Genomic DNA, 27173 nt, shown 5'->3' on the forward strand with positions numbered 1-27173 from the left:
TCAGCGCAACCTCGTTTCCATGGTTTTCTTTACCCTCAAGCATATTTTCAACGAGAGAGCGATCAACCTCGTATTGCTCGACACACCTGGGGAGAAGGTTTCCCAAAATTCGACTCGTTTTTTTTTTATGATGGCGGCGCATTGAAAAGTAAAAGTGAGTATCTAGCATGTGTCTAGCTTGTGAGTTCGGTTAGAAAAGCTAGAAAACTACTGACAGACTGTATGGACTCAGGACTGTGATCTCTACAAACTCTGAAGTTTATTTGTTAGTTTTGTCTTTTGAAAATATTTCGTGCTTTCAAATAAAACAGTAAAACTTTAATCTTCAAATTTTATGAAGCAGCACTTTAAAGGAAGAAGAAGAAGAAGAAAATGTATTATCTTTTTATCTTTGACTTTCTAATTATATCCAGACAGAGTCAGCATACTTCTACCTATAACTAACTAATAAAGGCTCCCCCGTGAGCGGGGGAGGGGGACACGGGGAGCCTTATGTTTCTAGAAGTAGAGTCGGCAGACAGTTGTTTGTCATGTTTGGATGTTTGTTTTTGTAAGAATAAGATTTAAACTAACAAACTGCATACATTGGATTGGTGTGATTGACAGCAGCATCCGAGTTACTATTTCTAGAGACTATAAGGCTCCCCCGTGAGCCTTATAGTTTCTAGAAGTACCGAGTTACATGAGTTAGTTGCGATAATTGTAGGGTTACGTTAACGCAACTTCATCCGAGTAGGAGTAACGCTGTATGCAACGGAGGATTCCAACCTGGGTCAGCTGATTGAATTGAAGTGAATTTGACGTCACAACATTCCTTATGCAGCGATATTCGCAAGTGAGTTGAATAGAGTTGAACTGCTGCGAATAATTCGTTGCGAGTTTGTGACGTCAACATTTGCTTCGCCTTTGCATTCGCAAGCAGTATGAACGGTTTCAACCGGGTTTACACAACAAGTTGAGTTGAATGCTTTGACGTCAAAATTTTGTTTTATAAAGCTTGGTTCATGATACTTCTTTGAATTCCTACATGAACAATTTGGAAGATTTGAGCTTTTCCAAATTATTCACAGTAAAAACAGAGCTGTGATGTCAACATTGCTTTGCATGATGCATTCAAATCTGCATGAAATAACTGAAATCTTAAATTTTGAGAAAAGTGGAAATTTTATGGATTTTTTATTTTTGCTTTCGTTAAAAACTTTAGTTTTGACCATTTTGAACTTGAAGCAAGATAAACACCATGAACAGCCCAGACGACAATACCACAGTGTTTCGAATGATGGGGGAGTTTAAGAACTACATTGCCAAAGACATAGGTAAGATTGAATAAACATTCAACCCTAAGTTTGAAACCCTATTTGAAATTTACTCGTTTAGATTCCCTTGTGGCTTAGGCCTATACTATTACTCAAAATTCCTTTTGAGTAATGGTTCATAAATACAGATTTTAAACCAAAAATGTTTGTTGTGCGTTTGCAGAGAAGCATAAAAAAGAGCAGCAGACGCGTGAGCGGGAGGGTGAGCTGCTGTCGGCGCAGAGCCGCATCGCAAAACTTGAAGCTGAGATGAACAGCATGAAGACATCTCACAAGAGGGCCAGGCTTGATTACGAGAGGGATGTAGAAAAGGATCAGAGGAACAGAGAGGTTTGTTTTAAAAGAAGAAAATGTTATTATTACATACATTTCTTGTGTGCCATCTAGTCCATCTCGTTGGAAGGCGCAAATTACACCAGAATCCATAAAGAATTTACATTAAAAACAGGCCAAAAAGTCCAAACAAATGAAGCAAAAGAAACAAACTTGTTGGAACACTGACAATTAATTTGCCATATTATTCAGGTGTGTTGATCTAAATCACGTGGGCCAAAACTTCACAAGGCCTGTAGTAAAGCACTAAGCATAAAAAGTACCATAAAACTTTTGCTTGACAAAAGTACCAGCCAAAGAACCATACAGTTACCATTGCTGAGACTGGTGTTGCAGTTATTTCTTGCTAAACAAAATAATTTCCCAAGGAATTTGTTCCCTGGTGTCATCACCCTACACCCCTATAAATTTTGCACCATTTTGGGAGTGGGATTAACTAGGGGCGATGTTCCTTTGCTGTGCGCATTGTAGGTAACATTTTCGCTGTCCCATTTTCGCAGACCCAAACACTCTGTTCTGTACGCACTCAGGTCTCACCCGAGTAATATGCCTGTGACTTTTTCACAGAACTCGAGGAAAGTACCGAGTATACAATCGTAACACACAAGGGTGTATATGGTTAAAACCGAAATGAATATTTTATACCTGGATGCAAACTTAACATCTATTAAGAATATCTTGTCGATACTTACAAGTCATTTTCTGTGATTTGTCTTTGATCAGATGGAGCTGGCCAGTGTGGAGGAGATGAAGAGACAGCTTGAGTTTGCCACAAAGCAGGAGCAGAGATCACGCAAGACGCTGGAGGAGACAAGACGAGCCAAGGAAGGGATGAAGGCAAACTTTGAGTCACAGATACAGGACTTAAGACAACAGAAACTCAAGCTGGAGACTACGTTGCAAGATGTAAGAATTACAGGCATTTATGAAAAACTTAGCTTAACCCTATTACTATTGGTGTACCCCTGCCAAACTGGTTCTTGCCACAATAGGCCAATTCCACAGGAGACCATGCAGACTGCCCTTTCCCATAAGACAATTTTTAACAAGTTAACTTGAAATCACATCTATGTTGAACACGCAACCTCCAGTTGTGTGAAAGTTATCCCCTCGTTAAATAATAACCAAAGACCATTGTTTTTTTAGCAGAGATCAACTATCCTGTATTTAAAGGGAAGGTACACGTTTGGTAATTACTCAAAACAAATATTAACTTAAAAACTGACTCGGTAACAAGCACAATAGCATAAAAAGTTGTGGGAAACAAATCCCTCTGAAGTAACGTAGTTTGAGAAAGAGGTAATTTCTCACTAAAATAATAAAAGACTACTAGCTAGAAGTCTTTTATTCCTAGCTGAAAGCACACAAACTCGTCCAACAAGGGTGTTTTTTTCTTTCATCATTTTCTCGCAACTTTGATGACCAATTGAGCCCAAATTTTTACAGGTTTGTTATTTTATGGTTATGATGGGAAACACCAAGTGAGAACACTGGTCTTTGACAATTACCAAACATGTACAGTGGCTTAAATTATCCACATTACGGCATCTCATTTTTGTTCTTGCTGGATATGGCTTTTCATCTCGTTATTAACCTCTCTTTCTTTCTCAGCTTCAGATTTCGAGTCGATCCCACATTTCAAGAATGACACATGAAATAGCCAAGTAAGTATGATTTTGTTCTAGAAGCGCAGGGTAAAGGACAAGTCACACAGGCCCCGAGAACGAAAACGATAATGATAAAAATGCACGCCCTCGATTGGTTGAAATGCTCCACGCAGAATATGCCCACGCTCATACAACCAATCGAGGGCATGCATTTTTATGGTTAGCATTTTCGTTCTCGTTCTCAATATCAGGGCCTGTGTGACATGGCCTAAAGCAATCTTTGTATAAACTGAATACCTGTAGATTTGGTTTTGAATTCTTACAAAGAGAGACATTAATATCTGCACTTTTAAGTCTCGGGGTTCTCCCCAGGATGTTTCAAAACCTTTTTTTTGGGGGGGGGGGGGGTGGGGGGTGCTGGGGGCATTCTGTACCAACATTATGAAAGTTTGGCCCAGGCCCCCTGATTTGAAACACGGTCATCTGAATGCAAACTGGGGAATCATCCTCCAAATAAATATTGTGATTATTGTTTATGAATATCAACTGCATTATTTTCAAGCAACTGGCACATATTTTGGCCTGATGGTCTAGCTTGTGCATGCGGAGAACAGTCAATTCTGTTTATTCCTTGTGAATGCTTCGACTGAAAGAATGTGGTTGGTTAGGGTTGATGCTTACAATGGCTCATTTTACCGGAAATTTATTTCAGGAAGAACAATGAAGTTAAGCTATTACAGACTGATGTTGAAGAAGCTAAAGGTCAACTGCAGTATCAGATGAGGTAAGCCCCCTGATTTAAAGGCAGTGGACACTATTGGTAATTGCTCAAAATAATTATTAGCATATAACCTTTCTTGGTGAAGAGTAATGGGGAGAGGCTGATGTTATAAAACATTGTGAGAAACGGCTCCCTCTGAAGTGCCTTAGTTTTCGAGAAAGAGGTAACTTTCCACGAATTTGATTACGAGACCTAAGATTTAGAACTTGAGGTCTCGAAATCAACCATCTATACGCACACAACTTCGTGTGACAAGGTTGTTTTCTTCTTTCATTATTATCTCGCAACTTTAATGACCAATTAAGCTCAAATTTTCACAGGTTAGTTATTTTATGCATATGTTGAGATGCACCAACTGTGAAGGCTAGTCTTTGACAATCACCAATAGTTTCCACTGCCTTTAAGAAGAAAGGTTACAGTTTTTCACATTAGTTTGTCAAATTATAAATTTCACAAGATACGGTAAGAGTAGATGTTAAATTTACATCAGGGATAAAGAATACTATTTGGTTTTACCCTTACACCAATGTGTGTACAGGCCTGGAATTTAAACTTGGAAAGGGCAAGGCCATTTTCATTTTGCAAAGGGCACTTCCATTGTAAAATCAAGTCAATGGTGTACTTTTGATGGGGCACCAAGGCCAAGAGCAGGGGCAACGGAGGCCATGGCCTCCGTTCCAGGCGTATTATTCCAGGCATGTGTGTAAGAACTGGCATTTTGTGAAAAAAGGTGCCTCTTAATACCCGGCACTGCCTCTAGCTACCGGGCAATCTCAGTGGTCTAGTTGGTGAGACATTAGCTCTAGATTGGCTGTGGTCATTGGTTCGAATCCCACCGAGTAATATGCCTGTGATTTTGTGATATACAGTGCTTACACACATCAGTGTAAGGGTAAAAACCCAAAAGTAAGATGAGAGTGATTTCCCTTTTTGCCGCACAATCGTTCCCATCATGCATTACTTCATCTTGAACAGGAATTCGTACAAGCATCTGCCGGACCTAGCAGTCTTGGATGAGACAAGTGAGGCAGGACAAAGTGATAAATAACTATGCCAGCCTAGAATTTGAAATCATGTGATTGAATGCATCTGCACAGTACATGGTCAACCCTCCTACTGTCTGACCATTCAATATTCTAAAAAACAAAACAAAAATCTATCTTTTGTGAGGATTGTAAGGGGACCATTGATCAGAAACAACAACCATGGCCATCTGGAATACTGCCCTCTGAGGTTTAAAACAGAGAAGTTTCATATCAGTGGTTATATGTGTAGAGAAAATGTAAAAACTACTGTGTGAAGGATTTCACCACAGTAGGTTGCAGAGGGGCATAATTTATCAATTAATAAACCACAAGGGAAATTAGGTTAACTTAAATTTGATGTTGGGTTGAACAAATAACAATTTACCAGAGTGGGACTCGAACCTGAGACCTCTGGATTAACGTGCAGGCACTCTACCAACTTAGCTATCTAGCCCTATGTTGGTGGTCTACCTATTTTGTAAATATATTTGAATGGGGTCTCTAAATCAGAAGCCACATGATCATTTAGAGCTGCCGTGTTTCCAGGGATCACACTCAACTGAACAATACAACCTGGGAAGCGGCAGGAGAGAGATCACCTTAAGGGGATGCAACTATTTGTTTTTTTAAATATCAATTCGTAAACCACAAGGGCATAAATTGTTTAACATTCAAAGCAGTAGGGCATTTTAAATAAACACAACTCTGTCTACTATATTGAAGTTGCTATAAAACCCCACTTTTCGTTCACTTTACTTTCACTGCTTTTGTCCGTAGTTCTTTTCAATTTTTTGAATAAAAAAAAAACTTAAGATGATTGAATTCCATTGAACTGTAGTTTGTGATTGTTGATTATTTCAGACGTGGTATTGAGGCATCCAGTAATCGTCGAGCTATGGATGAGTATCGCATGGAACTCTTAAGCGCTCAACAAAAAGTCAAGGTAGGATTCTAATTAGAGATGGATATGTTGTATTAACTACCTAGATGGTATTCGAAACCATGACCCCACAATCTATAGCTAATATCACACCACTTGACCACTGATCATTTCTAGCTTAAGCATGAGGTTTGCTATGGTAAACGTAGTAACCGGGTTGGCATGTATTTTTTTCCCCAGAGTCTTGCATGTAGATTGGGTTTTCAGTTTTCTCCCACATCTTAAATTGAGCAGTTCTTCTTGTTTTCTATTCATCCTTCTTGTTCTATTCATCGTATGCAGTGCAGTAAATTAAGAAAAGCCAAATTTAATCAGCGTTTACCTTCATTTGAGTAATGAAGATACACCCAGTAAGAAAACAACACATTTAATGCAGGGTATTTATTAATCAGTTTAAACATAGATGTGCTGTCTCCACGTGTAACTACATTGTATGCCTCGTAATTAATTAGTGGAAAATGTCTCATCGTGCAGTTCTGTGCAGTGTAAAAAGGTAGTGTTAGCCTTAGTTCAAGACGATCCTGTTGTTATATAATCAAGAAAGCTGTACACCTGCTGTTAATTTCCCCTCACTCACTACCACCCGAGAACTGCTATCACAGAAGCTCAAGTGGTAGCGGTCTCTGATGAGAATGCGCCCTCTTGTGCCATTGGATTTTGGAAAGATATAAGTTACAAGAGGGTCTTGAACAATCTAGGAAGCTGTACTCCTGCTGTTAATTTCCCCTCACTCACTATCACCTAAGAACTGCTATCACAGAAGCTCAAGTGGTAGCGGTCTCTGATGAGAGTGCGCCCTCTTGTGCCATTGGGTTTTGGAAAGATATACGTTATACAAGAGGGTCTTGAAAAAAGACTAGGGAAGTGCGAGGGACCTCTAAAATACTTTCAAGTGGAACCTTGCTGGAGTGAAAAGTAATTGTAGAACCAAAGTACAAGCGGAAATTGTCTAAACCTAAAATGTTGTACTTTTAGTTTTGGAGAAAATAAAAGTTAATAAGAATGGCTCACATAACAGTGAAACGCATGTATGTAGTTAAAGGAACACGTTGCCTTGGATCGGATGAGTTGGTCTATAAAAAGCGTTTGAAACCGTTTGTTATGAAATGCATATGGTTAGAAAGATGTTTTAAAAGTAGAATATAATGATCCACACAAGTATCACTCAAAAATGCACGGTTTTCTTTTTATGTCGCGAACTATCATGGTCGGCCATTTATGGGAGTAAAAATGTTGACTCCCATAAATGGCCGACCATGTTATTGGACGAGGTAAAAAAAGAACCAGGCAATTTCGAGGCATATTTGTGTAGATCATTGTATTCTACTTTTACAACATCTTTCTAACCATATGCATTTTATAACAAACGGTTACAAAACGCTTTTCAAAGACCAACTCGACCGATCCAAGGCAACATGTTCCTTTAAATCTTTGCACTATTCACAGGGTCTCTTTTTGACAATAATAAACGGTAATAAAAACATTAAAGGCAGTGAACACTATTGGTAATTACTCAAAATAATTATTAGCATAAAACCTTACTTGGTGAGGAGTAATGGGGAGAGGTTGATGGTATAAAATATTGTGAGAAACAGCTCCCTCTGAAGTGACATAGTTTTCGAGAAAGAAGTAGTTTTCAATGAATTTGATTTCGAGACCTCAAGTTTAGAGTTTGAGGTCTCGAAATCAACCATCTAAACGCGCACAACTTTGTTTGACATGGGTGTTTTTTTCTTTCATTATTATCTCGCAACTTCGAAGACCAATTGAGCTCAAATTTTCACAGGTTTATCATTCTATGCATATGTTGAGATACACCAAGTGAGAATACTTGTCTTTGACAATTACCAATAGTGTCCATTGTCTTTAAAACAATAATGCAGATTTATAAAGCACATTTTTCCAAATGGTGACTATGCATCATATAAAAGCGTTACCCCCCCCATTCAAATCAATATACCCAAAGTGAGGCTGAAAGGGCAAAATAGTCTGGTGCCTATATGGTGTCATGACAAACTGTATTCGTTATTGCTATTGCAGTCAGGGCACAAGACAATCATGGCGGCAGCATCACAATAAAGGTCTATAGCTAAAACACCTGAATAGCAACTCCCATCGCCACCTGCATCATTATGTTTTCCCCCTGATACCCCCTGAAAGCCTTTTCCATTAACCCACATTCCCCTAATGAAATGTTGACTTTATTAATAATCAACCACAAAGGAGGGACAATGTTGGTCAAGGTCTTGAACAAAGCAAATTAATAACATGAACATGAGGATAGAATAGAAAGGCCTAGATATGAAATGGGGAATCAATCAAGGTTGGAATGTCTTCCGCTGATCAAAGCTTGGATGTGTTTACATAGAGCCCCAAAGAACTAGTAACCTACATACATGAATCAATCTGTGTAGTAATTAATGTCCTTTTCTATTACCAAAGGTCCATTTAATTTCAAAGAGCTGCTGAGGGGCCTGTGGCTCAATTTCTTGAAGCTATCAAGCAGAAAATACTGCTTAGCAAAAAATAATAATAATAATAATAATAATAATGATAACAAGTGGGTATCAAAGAATGTAAACTTCACTGTCTTTTGACTGGTTACCTGTTTCTGCTAAGCAAGATTTTTTCTTTGCTTAAGCAAGTTTTGTGCTCACATGCTTTATGAAATTGGGCTTACTTGCTTAGCTCATTTATGAAGACAAAGTTTGAGAACAATGAAGGTTATCAAAACATTTTGTTCTATTTGTTTCAATTTGAAAGAGTTTCTTATTAAAGCTCAAAATTAGAACAAATTCTCAGGAGATGCATTGTGCATCTCTATTTCTATTTCTGTCTACTTGCCTACTCTGCCTACACTAATATACTTGTGTGTTGTGTTGTCAATTAGCCTTTGAGAATGTCTCAGCTATGGTTGGATTCCCAGGCCTTTAAGGATTTTTTTTGCAATCCGTCTAAAAAGAAATGACAAGAAAATTGAAGACCCTTCAGATCGATATTGCTTATTTTAATCTTTCGTAGGTCTGTTATGGGATGTCTCGAGGTTGGTTTCTTAAAGCCCTTAGGTTCATCATGAGATGATTTGTCAGGATAACCATAATGATTTATATTGTGACTTTTATAAAAATTATGATTGATCTGCAGTTAGGATCAATCTAAGCTATTTGTGAAATCGAGCGCTGTACCATTGTTTTCTTGTTTTTCTCTGCATTTCATGCTCGTACATGCATAATGTACAGGCATCAACTCAAGTCTTGTTAGCCTTTTGAATAGTTGCAACAACTTCAAAGGTAAGGGGTCAGAGATGCCTGTGAATGTGTTTGAAAATATGAGTATTTGGGGGGTATTTTTGCAGAAACACTAATCAGTACTGCACAATGTTGTCAGAGACAATGAAGAAACTAAAATCGTTGCTTGGTTTTTGAATTTTAGGAGTTGGAGCAAAGAGTAAGGGATCAAGAGGATGCTACCACTGTGGCTAATGCCGTCCAGAAAGATGCCACAAGATTGATGGACTTGGAGAGAGAGACGATACGGCTTAGAGAGGAAGTCCTTTATTACAGGTTGGTGTTACAGATACTGGGTATAAACAACCTGTGACATCACATGTTTACGCAAGAGCCACAGAGCCTGTACCTCCTGCAGGCACGATTTGTACACAGCCTAACGGAAGAAATCAGAAAGTCTTATGTTTTATGGAGATTGCACTATCTAATTCTTATCAACTTTTGGTGTGATGAAAGGGGGCTCATAAATCTCAAAACTTGTCCAGCTTTTACTGTCATAATTCTTAGAGTTGTGTGGAAATTATGACACAAAATGTCAACTTTCCCATATGACCTGTGCAGTATTGAGCCTGCAAGTATTGAATGTACAAGGTCACACTTATTTTAAACAAAGTTATCATGGTTTATACTGTGCTTTAAGCCCCTGACTACATTTCTTGCCTCATTCATTCTTCCTGTGTCACTCATTCTGGGCCCTTTCGAAGCCACGGCTACGGCTTTAGATTCATCTGCAGGCTCTGTTCTCTCGTCTTAAGCCCTAAGCACATACGCAATTGTCAAAACAGCCACGGGCAAGCTAGCCTGAGCCGAATCTGGAGCCGAGGCCTTGGTTTCGAAAAGAGCCCTGGTCTATGATCATCTAGAGCCCTAGTCTTGGCCCATGACATCAGTGATTGGAAGTGGACAGTGTACTGTGCTCGTTGTAAATCGTTATAGCGCTCCCTCTTATGGGTTGATTAAACCAACTTGACTGGCTTTCAATTCAGTTTGTGAAATCATGCTGTAAGAGGGCGTGTTGTAACGATTTACAGCGGGCACAGTACAATATCTCATGTCGAACACTAATGTCTTGGGCCAAGACTTTTAGAGCCCTCAAACTTTTTGAGCCTCATTCCAAAGAAGTTAGAGAGACAGGGCATTTCCTACATCTGCTCCTTGTTTGTGGTATGTGTTACTGTTGCACATAAAAACATCTATTTCCTTAAGTATTTTTAAATCTCAACTCAACATGCATTTGATGTCTCAGGGCCTTTCTCGACCATTGCAAATGTGTTTTTTCCTTGTCTTTTCCATGTACCAGTATGTATGTGTAAGTTTTTGTATTAACAAAGATACATGTCTGTGATGTACAAATCTTTGCAAACTGCAAAGGCTGGTCTCATCTGTCAGTCTGCCCTTGTCCAGTCCAAGTCTTGTCTGTCACAGGGACAATTTTAATCGCACAATGCTTCACATTTTTCCCTGCATATTGGTAATAATGTATGATGTTTCACTTGTTGTTGTAGTCTGTATGTAATGCTTAAAATACATTTGATACATTTGTTTGTTTTTGCCAATATTGGAATAAATGTCTAAACTGAGCTTTGTCTTTCCCTAGAGAGGTGAATGAAAACAACGCTCTGCTAAAGGAGCAGGCTAATAGCCTGGAGTCCAAACTGAAGCGTGCCGAGTTGAGGGCAAAGGAACTGGCTGAGCTGCAGGTGGAGAATGAGGTATGTCAGCCAGGCTATTGTACATTCATGTTTGCTTTAGGCTGCATTCAGATGCCCAGGTTAAAGACAACATCTCGTCAGCTCTGGCCTATTAGATCGTTAGTGCAGTTTTTATGGGTTTAATCAAATTGGTTTTGCATATTTCGGAGCTCTTGATAAATAGAGTTTATTAATCAAGAGTGGTCTTTCAAGTGATTGTTGTGTAAAAAGACATTATGTTTAGCCTTCGAGATGTCGGGCCATATTTTGCATTTATACTATAGGTCCTTTGGTTGGTAAGTAGTTTCCAGCTAATTCTATTTTCTTTGATTAATTTTGTTAAAATGTTACACATTTCATGTATGTAATGACCTTTTGATAAATATGGAAATGATGTTGCAGTTAATGACCCTGTTGCACGGAGCCGATGATTTAATGATGTAAACTTTTTTAATAATATGATTTGCTATTTATTAATGTTTTGTTGCCATTGGAGGCAGCCAACTGCATTGCATACACTGGGAGGCTTTTGGTAGCGCAAGAGATATTTTCCTGTAAGGATTAAGCTTGGGCGATATCACGATATTATCGAATATCGCGATATTAATTTGGACACAATTTCGATATCGGATGGATTTGGTTTTAATCGAAATATCGATATATCGCGATATATCGCGATAATCGTGATAGTTGCGATATATCGATATATCGATTAAATATCGCGATGTATTTGCTAGCTGATACCCCATAGGTTTGGAGTAAAACCAGAAGAATAGGTCATTAGAACACCTCTCTTATACTAGGACTGTCTCTTCTACAACTTTCACTTGGAGTTTTAAGACTGATGTAGGGACTGATGATGTCAAATTTCATTAATCGCGATATATTGTCGGCGATATATCGTGAATAAAATAAATCGATATCGCCCAAGCTTAGTAAGGATATTACTGTCCCCATGACAATAAGGTTTAATGAACACGTGAATGTGTTTTTCTTTTCGGAGATGCCTGGAACTGGTTGCCTTTTAAGTGCCCTTGTTTGACCGGGATTTGCCCTTCACTTTTTCAGTGACTAGCCAGCAGGACCAGTAAGCTTTTGACTTAACTGGTCGGTCAGCTTTTGCACTTGTCCATACTTTATATTCCACAGGGATTTTTTACAGCACTGAGTTAGTCAGCCTGACTGTTCTACAGTTGGTAATGGGTATTTAGCCAGTGGAAATAGGAAAACGCTGGTGACATGGCCCTAAAACGTACAAACTATAGCCAATGGTGGGTTACGTTTTCTGGGAAAGACGGTGAGAGAGTTTTTAAAATTTTATCATTTGGCTGCATTAGTTCATATGAAACATTTGTGATGAATTTACAGGGTTTGAGAATGAGGTTGACAAGATGGGAAAGCATGGACACAGACAATGACAACAGACCAAGGTAAGGCCATAAACAGAAAAGTGGTACTGGGTTCGATTTCATAAAGAGTTAAGACTAGTCCTAGGAGATGTTAAAAACTTAAGGCTAGGCCTAAGTTTGGACAGGCATAGAGCTAGTCCTTGCTCTATGGGACGCGTAACTCGTCCTTACTCAAGATAAGACTAGTCTTAACTCTTTGTGACATCTACCCCTGGTGTTCTTTGCTGATAGTGTTTGCATTAATCCTCCCACTGGGTGACCACTCAGTCTCATCCACCGTAACTTTGAAACTATGCTAGCCTATATTATGATATAGTGTGATATGCATTTGTTTTTGTTAGTTGCAAATCTCTCTTAAAGGCAGTGGACACTGTTGGGAATTGTCAGAGACTAGCCTTCACAGTTGGTGTATCTCAACATATGCACAAAATAACAAACCTGTGAAAATTTGAGCTCAATCGGTCATCGAACTTGCGAGATAATAATGAAAGAAAAAAAGGCCCTTGTCACACAAAGTTGTGTGCGTTTAGATGGTTGATTTCGAGACCTCAAGTTCTAAATCTGATGTCTCGAAATCAAATTTGTGGAAAATTACTTCTTTCTCGAAAACTATGGCACTTCAGATGGTGCCGTTTCTCACAATGTTTTATACCACCAACCTCTCCCTATTACTCGTCACCAAGAAAGGTTTTATGCTAATAATTATTTGGAGTAATTACCAATAGTGTCCACTGCCTTTAATGTGCTCTTGATTGCATTGCCTGTATTCTTTGATTATCTAAGTATCTTGTAATACATGGTTGTTTCAAGTTTGAATATTTTATTTTTTTATAGTTCCCCATCCAAGATGTCTGCTAAGATTGCAGTATTGCAGCAAGATCAAGCCGCTCTTCTTGAGAAGCAGGGACACTTCCTGTCCAAGTAAGCAGTTACAGTCAGTTTTGTTAAAAGAAATCTTCTTGTCTTCATTTAACTGTTTTCTGGGTATTAAAATTTTACATTTTTTGGTTGAGATTGTAAATAAATCGACCTGGGTCTCATTTTGCACTATCAATGAGAACTAAAATTCAAATTCAAATTCAATATCGACCTACCGGCTGACTTTTTCTTTAAATGCTCTACAGTTCCCATTCCTTAGAGCAGTCTTACAGCATAGCCAAAGATAAAGTAACGTCCACCACCCAAGACTTGCTGAAACTACAGGAGGGTAAGAGACAGCAGGAAGACCTTGTTAAACGGCTGCAGAGGAGACTACTTCTACTAACAAAGGTACAGGGACATTCGCTTGAATAATAATAAAAATAATAACATCAAAGTCTCATGTAGCGCACGTATCTACTAAACAAGGTACTCCAGGCGCATATGTTATACAGAAAGATGGGTTACTGAAGTTATGAATTCTGAGACCCAATTATGTAGCACCTTATAAGGGTTAACATTCAGCAGCCACAGCCAGGAACACCGGGGCGAACCCCTTCTCGTTTTGAAAAGTGTGCTGGGTTCTTTTACATGCGTTACGCAACAGCTTAACGTCCCATCCGAAGGACGAAGCAATCTTAAGGACATAAGTGTCATGGCTGGGGGATTCAAACCCACAATTTGCTGGTCAGAAACACCGGAGTTTGAATTCGTTGCTCTTAACCGCGAGGCCACGACACTTCCACGAAATACCTAGAGGGAGATATTTTTTGCTCACTGACATATTGACTTACCAACAAGATTCTAACTGTGGTTGTTATGCCGTGCCGTGGCATGTAGATAACAGCATCTGACTCAAGCTCTGGTGTTTCTGATTGTGGGTTCGAGTCTCAGTTGTGACACTTGTGTCCTTAAGCAAGACACTTAACCGTTATTGTTTCGTCCTTCTGATGGGACATAAGCAAAGGGTTCGCCCTGGTGTTCCTGGTTTGATCGGCAGCATATTGCATAACGGCACCTTGTGAACCATTACATGGTGCTGTTGACCCAATTCACCTGACGTCATCGTCACAATAATCTTGGATGCGCCATTTTAGTGGTCAATGTCACTGTGCAATATTCAGTGAAGTGCGCATTTTAGGCTACGCGGCGTTTACAGGTAAACCTATTGATCACCAAAATGGTGAGCTTGACACAGTCGCTGCGTGTGACGTGCATGCAGGGGATCAATACAAAAATATGTCTCATATGTAGCTCCACATACCTTGCAGCCCTAGGGTGTGATTAAAGCCATTGGACACTTTTTGAACAGAAAAAAAAAGTTCACAGATTTACAAATAACTTACAGGGTTTACAGAAGGTAATGGTGAAAGACTTCCCTTGAAATATTATTCCATGAAATGCTTTACCTTTTGAGAAAACATTAAAACAATTATCAATTCTTGATATCGAGAATAACGGATTTATTTTAAACACATGTTATGACACGGCTTAAATTTTCACAGGTTTGTTATTTTATATATAAGTTGTGATACATGAAGTGTGGGCCTTTGGACAATACTGTTTACCGATGTTGTGCGATTGCTTTAAAGCGCTATATAAGAATCCAGCCGTCGATTTCACCAGACTCTTCCTAGCTTCAAATTAATCTTAGGACTAAGGATGAGTTAAATTCTGTATCTGATGACTTTAGGACGCATTGAACCCATCCTCAGTTAGGATGAGTTACTCTTCCTAATTCGAGATAGGATTAATTCTAACGTTTCGTGAAATCAGCTGCTGTGCAATCGTTTACTATTGTTATAATGTTTATTTTTGTACTTTGGTAGGAGCGGGATGGAATGAGGCAGATTCTCAACTCCTACGATCAAGAGGTATCAAGTATGGGTTACGAGCCACAGTGTAACTCTCGTCTCAGGCAAGCTGAAGCTAACCTACAGACATGTCACAGACAGATTGAGATTCTGGAGGTAACAATGTTTAGAAACAGATACTATACAGGGCCCAATTTCATAGAGCTGCTTAAGCAAAAAATTTGCTTAAGCACTAAAACATCTTGCTTATTTTACACATGTTACTGGCAAAAATTTCATGACATGTACATGGCTTTTGACTAATATTTAGCTGTTGTTTACTTAGCATAACAATTGAGTGGAGTCTTAGCCGGTAATCTGATTTTACAAAGCAAAGATTTTTTTGCTTAAGCAAAATGTTTTGCTTAAGCAGCTCTATGAAATTGGGCCCTGGATTGGTAGAGCTCACTGAAAGACAGTGGACACTGTTTGTAATTGTCAAAGACCAGTCTTCTCACTTGGTGTATCTCAGCATATGCCTAAAATAACAAACCTGTGAAATTTTGAACTAAATTGGTCGACGAAGTTGCGAGAGGATAATGGAAGTAAAAGACACCCTTGTTGCCCAAGTTGTGTGCTTTCAGATGCTGAGGTATCAAACTCCATTAGAATATTTTAGTGAGAAATTCCATTTTTCTCAAAAACTATGTAACTTTTTGAGGGAGCCGTTTCCCACAATGTTTTATACTATCAACAACCTTCCATTGCTCGCTACCAAGTAAGTTTTTATGTGTTTTTATGCTAAAAATTGTTTTGAGTATTCAAAACTTAAATTTACTAAACAAAGTCATTGAAATTTTGTAATTTCCTCTTTTGTGATCAATTATACAAGTGAAATAACAAAAATGTGATTTTGTGATTTTTGTACAGCATGACATCAAGGCTGCTACAGAGGAGGCGGGAAAATTTAGACTGGAAAACAAACAGGTATGAAAATAAACGAGAAGTAGAAATGTGTCGCATACAACGTATACGGTGCAATTATTGAAAGTAACATGGTAGGACTGCAGCTATGAGCAAGTTTGCACAAGACAAGGTCTCAAGATAACCCACGATACCCACAACAGTTGCTGTGGTGCCCTGTGCTTTTGCTGTCTCGTCTGTGGTTTTGCTGTGGTGCCTTCTGCAAAGTTCCTAAACAAATTAGAAACTGTCCCCGCAGAAGTGGCCATTATTAGAGGAAAATTGCTGTGCCCCTTCAAGAGCGAAGTTCATGGCCTGTAGGAGCAATGGTTGTAGGTATAGGGCATGTACACAGAAGTGTTAAAGGCAGTGGACACTATTGGTAATTACTCAAAAAAATTATTGGCATAAAACCTTTCTTGGTGACGAGTAATGTGGAGAGGCTGATGGTATAAAACATTGTGAGAAACGGCTCCCTCTGAAGTGACATGGTTTTCGAGAAAGAAGTAATTTTCCACGAATTTGATTTTGAGACCTCAGATTTAGAACTTGAGGTCTCGAAATCAACCATCTTAACGCACACAACTTCGTGCGACAAAGGTTACTTTTCTTTCATTATTATCTCGCAACTTTGATGACTGATTGAGCTCAAATTTTCACAGGTTTGTTATTTTATACATATGTTGAGATACACCAACTGTGAAGGCTAGTCTTTGACAATTACCAATAGTGTCCACTGCCTTTAACACCTCAGTCATGTTATATCAACCCACCATAAATAAATACTGGATCAACGTTTGGGATCATTTTTCTGATAATTGGTTCACTCTGAAGTGTGCTTTGAAAATTAATATTCTTTATACCCGATGCAAATTTAACATCTCTTATATCATTGTGGTACCTGCTGCCAAAACATAGGATTCAAACTGCTTCTAGCTATCGGGCAATCTCGGTAGTCTAGTTGGTAAGATACTGCTCTAGAATTGCAAGGGTTGTCGGTTCAAATCCCATCCGAGTATAAATATGCCTGTGATAATTTTTCACAGGACTCGGGAAATAACTGAGTATACAGTGATAACACTGACACATTGGCGCATTGATAATTTTTTTAAAATACTCTTTATCCCCGATGCAAATTAACATCTCTTAAAATCTCTATCGTTAATCAGTGATGCGACCATGCCCCTTTAGGCTGATTTTAAAAAGTCAACCAGCGGAGTCTAACCATCGTCAAACTGGACAGAGTATTATGATTTTTACTATGGTAACAATAGATATTGCGTTTGGACTGTATTTCTCTACCCCATGTTCTGGATTTCCTCTTAGCTTAGGCTCACGTTTAAATTATTGTTATCGACATGTGTATGTTATTGTTTGTATTTAGGGCCGCAAGCACTTTGATGGATTTGCGCGCTTTTTAAGTTTTCATTTTTATTTATTATCATCAATAGTCTTTATATTATCTCCATTGTAACTTTAACATTTTTATCATATTTTCATTATGTATTTTCTGTTGTAAAGCTTTTAATAATTATTGTAATATTTTGTGATTGTGAATGATGTCGCAATTCAGCGGTATGCTGCGAAGACATTTTTAAGTAAGTAAACCAATTATATAACATCTTTTGTAACCTATCAACAGCTGGATGCTAAGCTTTCCCACGTCCAGAATGAGCTGGCTCTAGCCAAGTCGACCCCGCCCATCCCAGCTCTGACCTTAAGGGGAGCTGCTGACGGAGAAGAAGTTGAGACGCTTAAGAAGAGGATTGAAGAGCTTGAGGAGGAGACTAGGAATCTATCTGAGAAGAACGATGCTCTAGATATGATGTTAGAGCACAGGGCATTAAAGGTAAAATGCAACACCATCTTTTGTTGGGGTCATACTTGTTTGTTTGTTTATAAGCTTCTCGTCATGGGTACTCGGCAAACTCCAACATGGGGATATAAACACCGAGCTGGCGACAGCATATCTCTCTCTCTCATGGTTCAACGTCTTTTATTATGAATTGCACATATTAAACAAATTCTTATTCAGTAACTAGATGACAATAATTGTTCTAGTCATAGTGATATCAGAGGTTAGCTTGGAAGGATTCAAACCCACAACCTTGTGATTGCAAGTCATACAGTCTAACCACTGGACCACAGTGATACGGGGGACAAAAGCAGTAATGAACACTGAATATGGTGTGACAGAAAATGGATCAGACTTGGTGTGTACTTCCAGCCTCGGTTTGGTTACATTGATGTGAACGGGAGAAAACAATATGGTTGCCCATGATTCAAGCTTAAGGGGAAGGATTAAAGGGAAGGTACACGTTTGGTAATTACTCAAAACAAATATTAACTGAAAACTGACTTGGTAACGAGCAACAATGGAGAGCTGTTGATAGTATAAGACATTGTCAGAAATGGTTCCCTCTAAAGAAGAATAGATTTTGAGGGAAGAGGTAATTTCTCACTAAAATAATAAAAGACTTCTAGCCAGAAGTCTTTTATTTCCTATCTGAAAGCACAAAAATCGTTCAACAAGGGTGTTTTTTTCTCTCATCATTTTCTCGCAACTTTGATGACCAATTTAGCTCAAATTTTCACAGGCTTGTTATTTTATGCTTATATTGGGATACACCAAGTGAGAAGACTGGTCTTTGACAATTACCAAACGTGTACCTTCCCTTTAATGACCCAATGTACCACGGCCATGTTTCTTGGCTGTGCTTGCAGGGCAAGGTGCCATTTTTTTTGTTCGCTGTGTAAGTGAAGCATACATCGTAACCTGGCGCACAAAACAAATTCAAGGGGCTGTCAGACAGAAGGGAAAACAACTCTTTTTGACTGCCCCTCCCCCCACCTCCCCTGGCCATGAAGTTAAACCATTTCAGATCTAACTTTAGTAGGCTTTGTGGACATGGCCCATTTCACTGGAATAAATCATCAGACTTTTGACCATTTCCTTCTATCTTGCAGGGTGACTACGATCCCCTCCAGACCAAAATCATCACTTTGTCTCAGAATCCAGCGTCTTTAGCTCGCCAGCGTCGTGCGGAGGAGTTGGACCGTCTGAAGGAGGAAAATGAGACCCTCAGGCAGAGGGTGCAGGTCTTGGAGGAAGGCGGGGCTAGTGATGATGTCACTCAACTCGTTACCGAGAAGATGAAAGAGTCCACCAGTAAGGAGGCAGAAGGTAAATTTAAAATTGTCACTGAAATATTTTCTCGGCTTGTTTTTATAGAACATGTAACTTGTGACGTCACATGTTTGCAGAAGAGCCACAGAGCCTAAACATCCTGCAGGCACAATTCGTAAACAGCTCAATAGAAGAAGCTTGTTGTTTTATTTTACATAGATTGCACTGTCTGATTTTTTATCAATTTTCGATGTAGAGAAAGGGGGCACATCTCAAGTTTGTTCAGCTGTCACTTCAATAACTCTTGAATTTGTTTAGAAAATGAAAGCGTTTCTCATTTGACCACTGTGTATTTTCTTGCCTGCCAGGAAATGCCATTGAGTGTACAAAATCACCTTGTGAACATAGGTTACGTGGTCAATAAAGTGACATAAATTGAATCATTATGCTGTACTTTCTTAATTACTATGCTATTGTGTGTGTGCATTTGATACATGCTTTAACCCTTTAATTGTTCATTTTGTATTTTCTTAACTGTGCTTTTGTGTGTATATTTGATGTATGCTTTTCTCCCGATTACTGTTAATACCAAACACCATATTGAACTCTGACGTAGCTTTTTTTTTTGCCATTTGCATTTTACTGCTTTTTGTAGCCATTTTCAAGGCTAGTAAATGATCTAGGCCCAATTTCATAAAGCATGTCAGCACAAAAACTTGCTGAGCACAGAAAACTCTTGCTTAGCAAAAATGGGTTACCAGCCAAAATACTGTACATTTATCATTGTTGTGACTGGTACCCTGCTCATATCTTGCTTAGCAAAAGGCTTAGCAAAGGAATTTACTTAGCATAATTTTCTGCCAAGCGGCTTTATGAAATTTGGCCCTGGCTGTGATGACTTTGTGTGCATTCTACTTCCCTCCTAGCTGGCGTCTTTTGAATGTAACATTATTACTTGTCTAACCTTGGATGCATATCATTATGGTAGTAATTAATGCATATCATGATTCTAATGGAATTATTTATATTCACCTTGACTTTGTGTATTTTAAAACCTTGTGTGCTTTTATCATTCAGACACAGGCCTGATTTCAATGAGCTGCTGTAGCACAAAAAGTAGCTTAGCAAATACAAATTAGGCTAACCAGAATAAGGTTACCAGCCAAAATATGATGTCACATGTGCCATCTATGGCTGGTTTCATGCTTAACTTTGCTAAGCAGGAAATTTTAGCAGCTCTTTTTTTGACCACAGCAAATACTGGGTGTCATGGTTGAGTGGTTTAGAGCATCGAATTCAAGTTTTGGTGGTTAAGTCATCAGAGTGTGGGTTCGAATCCTGGTCCCGACACTTGTGTTTTTGAGCAAGATACTTTACTATATTTACTTCTCTTTACCCATTATTGGTATAAATGGGTACCTGCGAGGGTAGACATGGTAGAGGTTGATATTGTGTATGAAAAAGCCTTTGGAGCGCTACGGTTGCCCAGGTTGTATACTCCCCAGGGAGCTTAGAAAGATTAAAGGAATGTTATTGGCCCAATGACCAGGGCACAAATGTAAAGCGTGAAATGTAAAGCGTGAAATTGTGAAATGCCTTGGGAGATGCCACATAGTGTAATAACTCTGCTTTTTCTATTCTGTTTTGGCCATGTTTTTCATCCCACTTCATCCCTGTTTGTCTTCATCCCAAACTATTTCCCTACTAGTCTTATTAATGCATGTGTATTACTCCCCTAACTATTTTTACCTTGACTTTATATTAACGGCTGCAAGGTTGATAATTTGATTCATAATTTTTATTGCTACTATTAACTATGAAGTAAATTATGATCCTATGATTTTGTTCATATTTTAAGCACTTAATAGCATAGCCATTAGGCTGCAAAAAGCAATTTTGTAGACCCATAAAATATTTTAGTAATAATTGTAAAATGAGATGTGGAATTTATTTCAATGTCACGTTGGGTTCTTGCTTGATTGTATTGTAATGATAGTTTCAGGCTTTGTATGCTAGAGGTATTCAAATAGCTAGAATATTTAGTTTATTTGATTATTTCTGTGTTGAATATATGTTAGAAGCTAGAACTCTATTAATGAATTACTTAAAAAATAAGACTAGTTAGACGAATATTAGACTTAAAATAAAGTCATTTTAACAAAGAAACAACACAGATTTTACAAATGGTATAAACTCATCCTTAGATCTGAAGAAAGAGCTTTCGGCATCGGAGTTGCGCAACCAACGCCTTAAAGAAGTCTTCCAGAAGAAGATACAAGAATTCCGAGAGGCTTGTTACCGGCTAACAGGGTACCAGGTGAACATCTCGACCGACAACCAGTACAGACTGATGTCCATGTATGCAGAGAGACCGAGCGATGTCATTCTGTTTCAAGTAAGCTGCCCTCTTAAAATGACATACGTGTAATATGTAAACCAATACACCACTGGTAATTAACTTTGTCACGTTCCAATTACTCCATATTATTTATATCTATTAGCATTCCTCATTTGTTAATGATAAATTATCTGGAGCAAACTCGCAAAGAGCATTTGTGATGTCTTCATAAGGTAGTGCAATTTATGGTTACAGAATTTGTGGCAAATATTTAAATCTGACAAAAGACTTCAGGCCTGAAGACTTTCTTGGGCATCTGAAACTGAAAGCACACACAACGGCAATTTGACAAACCAATGTGAGGGTCTTTCCATGAAAAGAACCACCGGCATACCTTTAAGCTGCGTAGTTTTAATTTTTAATCTCACAAAAAAACTGTTTTCATTTTATGAGCTGTTGGTAGCAACCAATGCTATTTATCGTCATCTGTTTTACTAATGGGGTTTTTATGCTGATTCGGTGGCGTCAGGTCACGTCTCATCAATAACACTAAACAAAAAAGTCTCTTGATTAGTTGGCTCCATGTATGAGGAACTGGCTCCTACAAACCTAGAAGTATCATTGATGCAGACAGGCTGAGCGAATTTGCCAGATAGTGTTAAAGGCACTGGATATGTATTTGGTAATTGTCAAAGACCAGTATTTTCCCTTAGTGTATCCCAACGTATGCATAAAATAAAAACTTTGTGAAAATTTTGACCCAATTGGTCACCGAAGTTGCAAGAGTATAATGAAAGAAAAAAATACCCTTGTTGCACTAGTTTGTGTGCTTTCAGATGCCTAAAAGCTTCAGGCCTGAAATCTTTATAGTTTGATTATATTCAAATAATTGAGTTAGAAATTACCTCTTTCTCAAAAACTCTGTTACTTCAGAGGGAGCAGTTTCTCACAATGTTTTGACAGAAATATTTCACTTGAGGATTAGTACCAGTGTGAACCGTTATCAAGAGTGAGCTTCAGACTGAAACCAATCAATTTTTTGTCCACTCCACAAAACAAAACATTTATTAAAAAGCAACGGGCTTAAAGCCACTATTGGTTATACCCAAAACAGTTGTTAGCATAATAACTTTCTTGGTAATGAGCAATGGAGAGCTTTTAATAATATAAAACATTGTGAGAAACGGTTTCCTGTAAATATTGCTCTAAATATACTCAAATATTAAAAGACTTCAGGCCTGAAGCCCTTAGGCATCCGAGATCACACAAATTTGTGCAACAAGGGTGTTTTTTCTTTCATTATTCTCCTGCAACTTCGATGACCAATTGAGTCCAAATTTGCACAGATTTGTATGCATTTGTTGGCATACACTCAAAGTGCTAATACTGGTTTTTGACAATTACCAAAGGTGTCCAGTGCCTTTAAGCCTTGGTGATGCCTCAATGAGAGATTGCCCAAATAAAATTTTAATGAGCTTCGCATGGATTATCACGAGTGTGAAGATAAATTACCAATCAGAGCGTAAATGTGGTCATCATGAGCTTGACTTTGTATTGCATTATTACAATGTTTTTGTTCATTTTCATGGCCTCCCAGGAACCACATTTCGAGGCCAATCAATCTTTGTGTCTGTAGGTTACCATGATTCTATTGTGCCAACTACACCAGGGTCCAATATCTCAGACCTGCTTAAGCACAAAAAGTAGCTAAGCACAAACAAAATTATGCTTGCCAGAGTAGGGTGGCCAGCCAAACTACCATTTCACTTGTGTACAATTTGTGACTTGTATCCTGCTCATTTCTGCTAAGCAAACAATTGCAAGCAACATTTTCCTAGCATATTTCTGTTAAGCGAATATGAGCAGGATACCAGTGAAAAATTGTACATATGACATGGTATTTTTGCTGGTAACCTTATTTTGGTTAGCATAATTTTGTTGTGCTTTTTTGTGTGCTTAATCAGCCCTATGAAATTGGGCTCTGACGAGGTGGCAGGTAAACAATGAAGTTATTGATGGTCTCCCCACTGGGGTCATAGTTGCTTGACGCCAAAATTAGCGTCTCTCTATTGATAGGATAATTAATCCAGGAGTTCAGTTCAACAGTTCTGTGTTAATTGTTGTTTAAAGTAGTTGTCTGTGGATTATGTACTTATTTTTTCAGAGGCGTTTCCAGGAAAGTGCTTTTATAATGGTATTCTTATAATTTGTTTTTACCTTAACACTTTTTATGTGTATTAAAGGCAGTGGACACTATTGGTAATTACTCAAAATAATTATTAGCATTAAACCTTTCTTGGTGACGAGTAATGGGGATAGGTTGATGGTATAAAACATTGTGAGAAACGGCTCCCCCTGAAGTGCCATAGTTTTTGAGAAAGAAGTAATTTTCCACGAATTTGATTTTGAGATCTCAGATTTAGAACTTGAGGTCTCGAAATCAACCATCTAAATGCACACAACTTCGTGTGACAAGGGCGTTTTTTTCTGTCATTATCTCGTAAGTTTGAATACCGATTGAGCTCACATTTTCACAGGTTTGTTGTTTTATGCATATGTTGAGATACACCAACTGTGAAGGCTTGTCTTTGACAATTACCAATAGTGTCCACTGCCTTTAAGCACTGGGAGTATTCATTTGCTTGGGGATTTTTTTTACACAGAACTCAGGGAAAGTACTGAGCTTATTAACAGTGCTTAGTACACATTGGTGTAAGGGTGAAACCAAATTATATTCTTTATCTCTGATGCAAAAATTAAATGTTGTGGTTGTTATTATAAATAGTTCTCAATAGTTGGTTTGTCAGGTTGTTTATTTCGTGAGGACAGGCTTGGAACTTTTCAGCTGAAGATTTTTTTTGTTTTTTTTTTCATTCTTAGCTGTGCCATTGCAACTTTGCTCTTTTGGGGCACTTTTCTCTTGTTGTTTTCCTTTTTGGGGGTTGACAAATTGTGCTTGCATGCCTGAGGTAAAGCTATAAAACCAGCAAGAAGAAAATCTTTAAGCCAACAAAAATGCAAACAAAGGAATGTTTTACTTCAACAAAGAAAATCTGAACTTTTTTTGCTTTTTAACTGTTTGTTCTCGGCATCTTAATATGTTTTAGCGCAGATGTTTTTCCAACTTACTGCAATTTTCAAAACTGACATCTGATTTAAATTTTTGTTTTTTTAAATCCAGGCAACGCAGACAGGCGAAATGCAGCTTCTAGAGAATGACTTTTCATCAACACTGACAGATTATATTGACTCGTTTCTACGCCAACAGGACAGCATCCCAGCATTCCTCAGCAGCGTGACCCTTGACCTTTACAGCCGACAGACCATGGTTGGTTAGACAATAATATTGAACTTTGTATTATATTTATTTGTATAATTACTATGATTTTAGAAAATATCCCCAGTTCATTATTATGTTGGTTGTTTTTTTAAACATAACTTACATCTTCAGTCTCTAATGCAAATGTTGTTTTCTTAACTTTTTAGCCTTCGAGAAAGACTCAGCTAGGGTCGAAACGCCAGGCCATTAAAGAAACTATTTTTTGCATTCTTAATTTTTATAATTGTAAGATGGCCTTTGCTCTTTGCTTGATGCAAGTTGTTCAGCTTTGTCAGTGGTTTGACACATTCTTGTGCTGATCGTAAAGAAATTTGAGTGTTGTTTTAAAGGAAAGATAAGTGTCAAATTTCCAGTTGGTGCAGACAGTAATTTCAACAGATTCTTCACAATGCATTTTTATCCACATTTGTAGCACACCTCTTGTTGGGTCTGTATTCTGGGCCAGTTTCATGGAGCTGCTTTAGCACAAGAAGTAGCTAAGCATGACAAAATTATGCTTACCAGAATAAGGTTACTAAGCTAAAGTACCATGTCGCATGTACAATTTTTGACTGCTCAAGCAATATTTTGTTCTTAAGCAGCTCTATGAAATTTGCCCCGGTTGGCTGAAACATGGTCATTTGGGGGTCAATAGAAAAGGCTTGTGCCTGATATCTGCGCCACAGTGAGCTATACGCGTGTCAAGACATTGGGCTTGTGCAACTTGCGGGAAATACGTCCAGAAACTGGGCAATAAACTCAACATTGTTGATGGGTTAAAGCACCCTCTCATGAGCAGCAAAATTTAAGGGGAAACGGAAAGCATTATTTTCACTGATTGCCTATGGTTGAGTCATGAGTTAAGTGTTGAACTAAAACTCTTATTTTATAACTCGTTTTTAATTTTTTTAATTTAATGTTCGGACTGAGGGGTGTACACATGTGGACCGTCATAATTCAGTCACTAGAGCCAATCTAAGTCCCTCTTTAGGTCACTCACAGTCCCTGAAGGTCCATAGCTATACACTAGTGACCTCATTGCTGGTCCATAGTGTGTATAATTTAACACCAACATGCTGAAAGTATATTACCCTAATAATAAAACTACAATCAGAATGAAGGCCACAATAGTGCTTAAGTTTCATTAGGAAAACATTTGGGTGATTAATTTTGGAATGGAGAAAGATTTCCTATAATGGAGTGCCCAACTTATTGTGGTAAATCAGTATTTTCTGTCAACCTAGGCCAGTATTAACACAAGGGGAAGTCCCTTCTGTTTCACACTAACCACTCTATATATGGTAATGAAACTAACAATTGTCATATAACCACACCTACTAAATCTGGTAAGCTAAAAATAAAATGTATTCTTATATTTTATCTTGCTTTAATAAAACTTAATTTTATAAACGCCAGTCTATGTGTATGTGTTGTGTTACTGTGGGATGTTATGTTCCTGGCAGACTTGTCTGGAGAAACTTTTTGAGGTATGTTGGTATCGCGTGTGATTTGTTCCCCAAAGTTAAAACCGTTCAGGCTACTGTTGTGTGATATTTATTGTGAAAAGACCCACTGGGAAGCTGTGTGTATGTCTGTAGGGGATCCAGAGTCTAGGTTGTGTGGTGTTACTATGACATTTAGTATATGTTCAAGGCAGACTTGTCTGGAGAAACTTCACTGATTCAGGGCTTATGTATTTCGAGTATCTCGTGTGATTTGTTCCCCAAAGTTAAAATCTCATTATGTGGTATTCATCGGGGAAAATACCAACTTGGGAGTTGTGTGTACTGTCTGGCAGAGGAATTCAGAGACCAGACCGTTCATTAGTTTTATTGATTCATTTCCAGGAGAGTTGGCATGGTGGGTGGACCCCCACCCACCCGCTCAGAATCTTGTTTCTCCTCCTTTCCTCTACAGATGAAATTTTAAGTATACAGCCCTCCTCTCACCCCAATTATGTAACCAGCCAAACTTCCTTGTAATATACGCTGTTCCCGACTGGTTGTCTGTAAAGTGTTGTTAGGTAATTAAAATGCAATATTGTCTGCCTTAACAGTTTTATGTAAATGGGGCCAAATCTTTGATGTTTTCAGATGAATGCAATATGGAGAACCACACCGGTTTATAGCACTTGGTTATTTATTTACTTTTAATTTGTAGGAACTTTTGAATCCTTATAATTATACAGTTTTGTTGGCTGATTGCCGGAAGGAAGGTGTTTGAAAGAAAACAAAAGTTTTGTTCATGTGAGTTGGCAGATTTTTGACGCCAAACCATGAACTAATCATCGCCATAATCTCAAAAGGAAATGAAATTCATGCTCCAT

The 27173-nt window shown here is 38.3% G+C and overlaps 1 protein-coding gene across 2 annotated transcripts; it reads left to right on the forward strand.

The window, feature by feature from the left end:
- Window positions 1-76: 76 nt before the first annotated feature.
- Window positions 77-26255, forward strand: LOC139943726 (mitotic spindle assembly checkpoint protein MAD1-like). Of its 2 annotated transcripts, none has more exons than XM_071940479.1 (18): window positions 77-154; window positions 1205-1316; window positions 1480-1646; window positions 2373-2555; window positions 3261-3313; window positions 3969-4040; window positions 5924-6005; window positions 9435-9565; window positions 10887-11001; window positions 12349-12410; window positions 13224-13310; window positions 13514-13658; window positions 15137-15277; window positions 16031-16087; window positions 17706-17912; window positions 19031-19247; window positions 21395-21585; window positions 24710-26255. In XM_071940479.1, exons 2-18 carry the CDS (start codon window positions 1241-1243, stop codon window positions 24863-24865), a joined length of 2142 nt encoding a protein of 713 aa, XP_071796580.1. In that variant the 5' UTR covers window positions 77-154; window positions 1205-1240; the 3' UTR covers window positions 24866-26255. The 2 variants fall into 2 exon arrangements, with proteins under 2 accessions (XP_071796580.1, XP_071796581.1); XM_071940480.1 differs by having other exon boundaries at window positions 136-265.
- The last annotated feature ends 918 nt before the right edge of the window (window positions 26256-27173 follow it).

This window comes from Asterias amurensis, chromosome 11 (genome assembly GCF_032118995.1).
Source record: "Asterias amurensis chromosome 11, ASM3211899v1".
NCBI classification, from domain to species: Eukaryota; Metazoa; Echinodermata; class Asteroidea; order Forcipulatida; family Asteriidae; genus Asterias; species Asterias amurensis.